General features: G+C 16.4%; 4 protein-coding genes across 4 annotated transcripts; 2 read left to right on the top strand and 2 right to left on the bottom strand.

Moving 5' to 3' along the window:
* Positions 1-55: 55 nt before the first annotated feature.
* Positions 56-91, top strand: PGSY75_1464400 (putative zinc finger protein; the record flags this gene model as incomplete). Its single annotated transcript, XM_018788326.1, has 1 exon — positions 56-91. A coding segment is annotated over one exon (36 nt), but the record flags the coding sequence as incomplete, so codon positions are not given.
* A 91-nt stretch (positions 92-182) lies between these two features.
* On the bottom strand, positions 183-2995 carry PGSY75_1464300 (hypothetical protein; the record flags this gene model as incomplete). The annotated part of the gene is made up of 2 exons (XM_018788325.1): positions 183-621; positions 723-2995. The coding sequence occupies 2 exons, from the start codon at positions 2993-2995 to the stop codon at positions 183-185; spliced, it is 2712 nt and encodes a 903-aa protein (XP_018639697.1).
* A 1316-nt stretch (positions 2996-4311) lies between these two features.
* Positions 4312-5428, top strand: PGSY75_1464200 (putative zinc finger protein; the record flags this gene model as incomplete). The annotated part of the gene is made up of 2 exons (XM_018788324.1): positions 4312-4363; positions 4464-5428. The coding sequence occupies 2 exons, from the start codon at positions 4312-4314 to the stop codon at positions 5426-5428; spliced, it is 1017 nt and encodes a 338-aa protein (XP_018639696.1).
* A 274-nt stretch (positions 5429-5702) lies between these two features.
* PGSY75_1464100 (hypothetical protein) lies at positions 5703-8207 on the bottom strand (the record flags this gene model as incomplete). The annotated part of the gene is made up of 1 exon (XM_018788323.1): positions 5703-8207. The coding sequence occupies one exon, from the start codon at positions 8205-8207 to the stop codon at positions 5703-5705; it is 2505 nt and encodes an 834-aa protein (XP_018639695.1).
* Between the last annotated feature and the right edge of the window lie 1395 nt (positions 8208-9602).

The following is a 9602-nucleotide window of genomic DNA, read 5'->3' as shown; positions in this document are numbered from 1 at the left end:
GAATATATGATAGATACTATATGATGTTTATTAATTTTGTTTTTTTATTTTTCAGAAGGACGCACTGAGGGCTGCAGAAATAACCTTTTAATTTATAAAAAGGAAATGGATAAATTTAATATATAAATATATATATATATATATATATATATATATATATATATATGTATATTATTTTATATTTATATATTTGTTAATAAAACCATTTTGGTGAGTTTTAAGAATAAATATAAATGATATGTCATCTCATTAAAATTGAGGATATCATTATATTGATCCGCCATTATGTTAATATTTTCATTTGGTATTGTATAATTAATATTGTTATCATTTTCTTTTGTTACATTTTTAATTTTTTTAATGTTATTATAATTAAATATATTAATTAATAAATTTTGTAAATATTTTATATCATTTTTATTATCTTCCTCATTATCATCTTCTCGATCCTGCATATTTTTTTCGTGTTTATTATTTTCACTTAATATTATTTTTTCTTTTTTATGATGAAACAAATATATGTATTCACATAATTCGAATAAGCAAAATAATAAAGACGTATGTTTTATTAAATGCTTCTTAAGCTTCTTTTGATATTCATTCATTTCAGTAATGTAAATTCTGAAAAGAAATACATATATATATATATATATATATATATATATATATTTAATATTATTGTTATAACACAAATTTGTTCGTATTTATTATATTTTTATTACCTGCAGTGTGTCTTTCCATAAATTATATCTATAGATTCATTTAATATACCGCCTAATTTGTTCATAACATTTGTTTCATTCACCTTTAATTTGATTATCATTCTTGAGTTATCTAATTTTTCATTAGATGAATAAAAATTCATAAATTTAAAAGATAATAAAATATCATGAATTATATTTTGCTCTGTTTTATCTATTTCTACAAAATATTTTTCACACATTATTTTCTGTATTTCTATATTAGTAATCAAAAAGTTTATTCCCTTTTTTTTCATTAATAAAAGTAACATTGGTACATCCAAAAAGATATTATATAAATCTTTTAAAATATCTATCTTGTTATCTATAAGTAATATACCATAACTCGTTATATGAAATACAAATTCTATATCCATTTTATTTTTTATTTTTATTATTATGATATTATCCATAAATTCAATACTCCAATTTTTATAAGGAATATTGTTAATATTATTTAAATTAATATAGTAATTTCCTATTCTTTTTGAATATATTTTTAAATATGTCTTATTATTTAATTTGAATTTTTTATTTTGAACCTTCCATATATTTATTTCGTTATTATTAATTAAACGTTCATTATATAAGAGGGTTGATTCATATTCATCATTTAGGTTTAAATTATTGGGACTATTTATATAACAATTATTCATATTATTAATATTAATATTATTGTTATTTTCTAAATTTTCATTATTCTTCCCTATTTGCATCTTTTTATTATCATCCATGTTTGTATTTAATAAACAAATATTATCATTCATTGTTGTTATAATATCTTCTTTATTTTCTCCATTAGTATTAATTATATTTATCTCTTCTATATTTGGTGAAATTAAATATCCTTCTCTTTTATTTTCTTCTTTATATTCATTTGTATCCATTCCATTGTATGTTTTTATCATATTAGGGTTAACAAATAATGTTTCATTTTTTGTCTGTAACAAAATTTCGGCTTCACACAAATGCCTATATTTTACATTATTCTTATATTCTATAAAACATACATCCACCTCATCATGGTCATAAATATAATCAGGTATTTCAACAATGTACTCATATTTAAAATTATTATTCTTTTCTTCTAACTCAAATATACTTTTTTTATAATCATTTAGTAACAACACACTTGAACTATCTTTTAAATTAAAAGCTGATATTATAGTTCCATTCACATCACGACATATTGTATTATGGCAAATATTTGATATATCATTCTGTGTATTAATTAATTTATCTTTAGCATTAATATTAGAATTTGTTATTATATGCACTTTGAATAACTCCAAAAATAACATATCGTTTATATATTCATAGGACTTATTTTTTATAAGTATACTCATAAAATACCTTTTCTCCAAATTTACAGGAGAATATATCTTGATACTCAAATGTTCAAATATGAATTCATTGTTACACGGCAAATTACAAATTAGTTTGTTTTCAAATGAAAAAAAATCATTATGATAATTTTCATTCTCTATTTTATTTAATAACATAAATTTATTCAAGATACATTTATTATTGTAGCTTATATATTTTTCGTATAAATAATATTTAAACATAAATATAATTTTAAATGAATCTAAACAAAACTTTTTTATTATATTGTTATATAATTCATGGGTATCTATCCATAAAAGAAAGAAAAAAAAATAAGTTAACTGTAATGTTTCACACACATTTTCAAAATCATCCATTTGATAGTCCTTAAAAAATTCTTTCAAGTAATATAATATAGTATTTAAACATTTACAATTTAATATGTTATAAAAATAAATAGATTGTTTTTTTCTCAACAACATGTAATCATTTTTATTATTCATACATAAACCCTTAGAATTAGATAACGTGAAAAAAATGTTATAAATACATATATCTATATCAAATTCAATATAAAATAGTGGATTGTATTTATCATTATAATACTTTTTTAGCAAATCATTTAATTTTTCTTCTTCTTTTAATTTTATATATAATACAATATGACTTGATATTTTGTTGTCACTTTCATCATATGTATTTATTTTATAATTTTCTACTAATTCTTTTTTTTCAGTTATTTCGACATGTTCTTCTTTTTGGATCTTATCTTTTGTTACTTTTTTCTTTTTCTTTTTTTTCTTCTTATTATCAATTGGTTTATTATTATTTATATTGGTTATTTTATTCTCTTTTGTGTAAGATTTTACATTTATTGGATCTTTAACTGCAGCACCTATTTTAGTAACTTCATTTTTTTTTCTTAACATTTTAATGTTCTTTATATATTTATTTATAATAATTTTAATGGAACTTTTATTTTTCCTTTTTTTTTTTTTTTTTTTTTTTATTACATTTATATTATAATATATATTATATATTTAATTATGTTTCTTTATTTTTGAATATATAGACAAGAAAAAATAATACATATATATAATATATATATATATGTATTACATGCCTATTATGTCTTAATAAAAAAGAAAGAATTTTAATGCATAGTGTGTTAAAAGGACCATGTAGAAAATACCAAGAAAAGGAAAAAAGAATAAAAAAAAAGAAAAAGGACAGTTAGACATTTTAATCAGGATATTATTTGTATATTAAAAAAGAAATACAATATTTTAAATTTTTTATCAATATATTTTTAAGAGCACAGATAATATCAATATATATATATATTTGAAAGACATACCAAAATAATTATAGAAGAAACCCTTAGTTATAATAAATTATAATAAAATGTAGGGTAAAATAAATATATTTAATTTGTTATTATTATTTTTTTTAAAAAATAGGATAAAAATTTCTTAACTCATAATATGTTATACATACAAATGTTATTTTATTTATTTTATTTTTTTTAAATATATATATATAAAAAAAAAAAAAATTTTTAAAGGAAAAAATTTAAGTAACATATATATTTTTACATAAAATTGTTTTTATTTATTAGCTTAAAAATAACGTTGTAAAAAAAAATAATAATAATAATAAAATAAAATAAAATACAGTACAATAAAATATTATATAAAATGTATATAATAAATGACCCACATGTAAATATATTCTATATTTTTTCATAATACATCAAATATATAATTATATATATAATATATGCAATTTTTTATATATTATATATACATATATTTTTTTTTTTATACGCTTTATACATCATAACTAATTTATTTTTATATATATATGATATATTTTAATACAATATTTAGAAAATATATTTCATATAAAATATGTAAAATAAAATCTTAATAAATTATGCCCAAAGAAATGGTAACAAAAATATATAATAATAACTAAAATATAGATTAAAAAAAAAAATAAAAAAATTGATCAGTAATTCTTCTTATTATATATTTTAATATACATATATATATAGCAAATATATTTATTTTTTATAAAATATGTTTTATATAAATAATTAAAAAATGAATGTTAACATAATATTATATATATATAATTTTTACTTTGAATAAATTTTATTGTAGTAATTTTTTTTTTTATCCTTTTTTTTTAAATATAAAATATTATATATATATAATAATATATATTATAATATTATTACTTGATGGAAAAAATAAACGACAAGGAGATTTTAGAAAAAATATCTGACATAACAGGTATACCACAAAATGGAAAATATTATTACATATATATATACAAATACATATATACATAATATATACTATATATATATATGTTGCATTTTTTGTTTTATAGGGAATACAACCAAGAATGCTCTTGTTGGGTTTAAAAAAAAGAAGAAAAAGAAGAAAAAAAAAAATGTAGATATAAGTCCTGATATAACTAAAAAGATAAAAAATAAAAAAATTAACAAGACAGAAAACACTTTTGATAATTTTAAGTATGAACCAAAAAAAGAAACATGTAAATTTTTTTTTAAGAAAGGAAAATGTATACATAATGATAAATGTACTTATTCACATGATGTTATTCCAATATATAAAATATCCAAATTATGTAAATTTTTAGTTAAAGGTACATGTCATAAACAAAATTGTATCTTTTCTCATGATTATGAACTATTTTATTGTCGTAATAATGTTATATATAATTCATGTCATAATCCTGCATGTAAATTTAAACATGTAAAAATCGATAATAGTATTAATAATGCAGATGAATATAATAAAGAAGTAGATAATGTTCTAACAAAAGACGATAAAATTAGATTTCTTTATAATAATAAAAATTATTTAATGGAATTATTAATTCATAAATATCATACTTTTGATAATACGGATCATAAAATAAATATAGATAATTTAATAAAAAAAAATAATTATCCATGGTTTATTAATGGTATTATAGATATTATTAAGTTAGATTTTAAATATAATAAAGCAGATAGCTTTTTTAAATTAATAAATATAGCCAAAAATAACCAAAACAATAATTTAAAATCATATATGGATAATCCTAATAACCAAAATATTCATAATAATAATGATCTTACAAATAACGCAAGTACCAATAATCAAGATATTAAATCATCTCAACAAACAATAAAAGATGAATATTTGAAAAATAATAATGATACTCAAAATGGGGATAACAAACTAGATAATAATGTAGAAGAAAACTTCGATGACTATAATTTCTATTCAAGTGAAGAAGAAGATTATACTCAGTACTTGAATAAGTACTTTGACATGGACACATAAATGTAGGAATATATTATACATATGTATAAATATATAAATAAAATATATATATATATATATATATATATATATATATATTTAATGAATATATATCTAATTATAACAAATAAAAGAGTCTCTTGTTATTTTTTTTTTTTTTATGTTACTAAAAATTAAAAAAAAATTCTCACCACAAAAAAATAAATATGTATATAATATATATATATATATATATATATATATATATATATATATATATATATATGTGTGTGTATATATTTATTTAATTAATAATTTATATGAATTTTTTTTTTTTTTTTTTTTTTGTACTTTCATTTTTTATATTCATTTCATTAATTAATTTATTATATTGTTGCAACATATAGATTAATTTATGAATGTTTATTTTATTCATATTTGCATTAATAAATGAAAAAACAAAATATTTATCAAATTCGTTGATATTTAAATTTCCATAATTCTTTTTTAAGATATTCTTTAAAATAATAAAATCATTTTTGTTCTTTACACAAATTATATTTAGCCTTATTAATTTTTTATATATATCTACAATTCTATTTTCACATATATTATTATCTAAATATTTAAAACATTTTTTTTCATATAATAATGAAACGAGCAGGGTTTTATATATCATTATATCTGTTATTAGATATATATCGTTTGTTGGTATTATATCTTTTTTTTTTTCTATTATTTGTGTATTATCGTTTTTAAACGAACCAATATTTTTGTAATCCTTTAATATTTTTGCTTCTTCACATAATCTATTAATTTGAGTATGCGTTAATATAAAAGGATAAATTTTTTTTATGTAATTTTTATGAAAATGTCTATTTTCTATTAATAATAAGGTATTTATTAATTTAATTATATTTAATCCTTTACACATCATAAATGATATAAAATCAAAAGTTTTTATTTTTTCATAAAGTATATCAAATACTAGTTCTTCATAATTTAAATTAGCAAAACTATATAATATATTTATAGTAGTGATACAAGAAAAACCTTGACATTTTTCTTTTATAACTTGACTAAATAAAGAAAACATTTTTTTATCCTTATATCGATTTTTTGAAAATGTATATATGATATTTTCTAAATGTGATGGTACAATATTATTTATATTTTTTTTAAATGTTTTTTTGTTTTCCTTATAATAAATAACTCTAGTATTTTTTAATATATCATTTGATATATGTTTTATTAAATTTATATTTTCAGAAGGTAAATAAAAATTACAACCATTTAATATATAAGCAATGTTTTTATTACTAATTTTGTTCATTTTGTTAACGTGCTCATACATACTTTTATAAAAAGAAATAATATCTTTATCCATGTTTTTATCGAATAAATTAGTACAATACATAAATAATTTGGATATACCATCTTCATTTAAATATTTTATTAAACATTTTAAGATAGAACTAAAAGATCTCATATATTTTAAATGAAGAATAATATTATCATCATTATCATTCTGATTTATATATAATTCATTTTTCTTATTAACCATATGTGTACCTTCAATTGTTTGTTCTTTAAATATAACATCTACATCATCAATATTTTTAATATTATCCCTATTGTTATTTTTTTTTTTCATCCTTTTTTTGTGTTCTTCTTGACTTTTATTTCTGAAGTATTCTTCTAATCCAATTTCATTCATAATATTGTCATCAAAAATTTTTAAACATTCTAAAAATTTATAATTCTCCTTACTTATACAATCAGTTTCATCAGAAAAATGCATACATTCATAGAACACTTCATTTTCATCTCTCTTATTTGTAGTTAGATATTTATTATCGTTATTTGTATTATTTTTGACAGGATGCAATATATTAGGATAATATGAATTCTTCGTTGATTTTTGTAAATAATAATTAATGTCAATATTTTTCAATTTACTAAAGAATTTAAACTGATTGAATATTTTAATTATTTTTAAAACCTTTATAAAGAAGTCTTCATTATAATATGTATTGTGGTATATTATTTTATCATCATTTTTTTTATTTTTTTGTCTTATCATTAAAATATGTGGATTATATTTTATATATATATCCAATATATTATTAAAATATTCCTCACAATTCTCTTCTCCTCTAAATAAAAAAAAATCTTCTAAAATAATATTAAATTTTATAAAAATATTTATAAAGTGTTCTATGTAAATATTAAATATATTTGATAAAGAATGAGATCCTTTTTTATTTTTTTCTTTTAAAAACATATGAAATTTGTGTGTTGCATATATGAGTAAGGCATCTATATTGTATAAGAAAATATAATTGCCAAAATATTTTATGCTATTAATATTGATTATCTTTTTTTTCATACCCTTATTATTATGACAATTACATTTTCTTATTTTATCCAAATATATATTAAACAAATTATAATTTTTTAATGACTGAACAAAAACAGAATGTATTTTATTATTATTATTATTATTTAATATAATTTTTTTTTTATCTACATCATTATTATATAATTCATTATTTATATATCCATGTGCGAAATAAGTATTCTTGTCCTTTAAAATAATATCAGACATTCCTTTATTTTCAGCATAATCTATACATGTTGTAGTATAACTATTATAACCATTATTTTTTCTTTCTACATTTTTTTTTTTTCTTAAGTTTAATTGAATGTGAATATTTCTACAAAATATTTCACCAGAAAATTTTGAAAAAATCAAAAATGATTTAAAGAATGAAACACCATTTTGTTTATACTTATACGTGAAAAAAAGACAATTTTTCATAACTTTCAAGCTTTTACAATTTTCATAATATATTATATATATATAAATGTTCTTACATAAATCTACTGTTATAAAACCAAATGTGATTCACATCTATACATACATATATGTATGTATATATGTATTTATTTTATATGTTTTGTTCATATGTATATATATATATATATATATATATATATTTATTTATTTATATTTATATATTCTTATTTTATGACATTTATAATTTTTTTCTATTTATTTAATTTAATTTTTATTTATGGCTTGTTTGCACTTGAACTATATTCATCATTTCCATATTAATATAATCATCAAAAATTTTATATATATTTTTTTATTTTCTTCCCTATAATATTATATATATATTTTTTGTATTGTATTTTTTTTTTTTTTTTTTTTTTTTTTTTTAATCCTTTGATTTTTTTTTTTTATTTTAATGCTTAATTTTTACATAAATATTTTATTTTTTTTTTTAATATAATTCTTCATCATAGATAATAAATTTTAATGATTAACACATCCTATATTTATTATATATAAATATAATATATACATATTTAGAATACAACTTAACACTATATATTATGAATATTATATATATATATATATATATATATGTATAGTATACATATATATAATAATATATTATATAATATATATATAATATAATATGTACATTCCTTAAGGACAATAAAAAATTTATATACCAAAAAAATAAATTGTAGTTTTTATATATTGAGAAATAGATCAGACTTAAAAAAAAATTGTAAATAAATACAAAATAGAAAAAAAAAAAAAAAAATTTAGGTATAAGTTATTACCCCCATATAAGTATAAGAAAAATTTATAGTAAAAATAGTAGAATTTAAAAATAATAAATTAATAAATAATAGAAAAAAAAAGAAAAAGAAAAAAAAATAATATAATATAAATTAATAAAAATAATATAATATATTATAATTATAATAATTATTAATAATAAATATATAACAAAAAGAATAAAAAAAATATATTAATATGTTTTTAAAAGGATTAAATAAAAAAATAGTTCAACCTAGAAATAAAGGGGATATAAAATAACACAAATAATTTTAATATATAAACATGATAATGTTAAAATATATATAATAATATTTTTATATAACATAATTATAATAAATGTATATAATCGAATAAATATTTTTATTTATATATCTTTTTTTTTTTTTTTTTTTTTTGATGTTTTCAAACATTATAGAAGATGTAACAAAACTGGGGGGTGGGGAATAAATATATATGTATATATATATATATATATATATATATATATATATATATAACTTTTTTTTATTTTTAATAATATTTAAGGAGAAATGATTTAAAATAAATTTTTTTTGATTATTATAAAAAAAAAAAAAA

Source organism: Plasmodium gaboni, chromosome 14, assembly GCF_001602025.1.
Source record: "Plasmodium gaboni strain SY75 chromosome 14, whole genome shotgun sequence".
In the NCBI taxonomy this organism is placed as follows: Eukaryota; Apicomplexa; class Aconoidasida; order Haemosporida; family Plasmodiidae; genus Plasmodium; species Plasmodium gaboni.
Note: the sequence above shows the minus strand (reverse complement) of the source record. Positions and strands in the feature narration are given on the sequence as shown.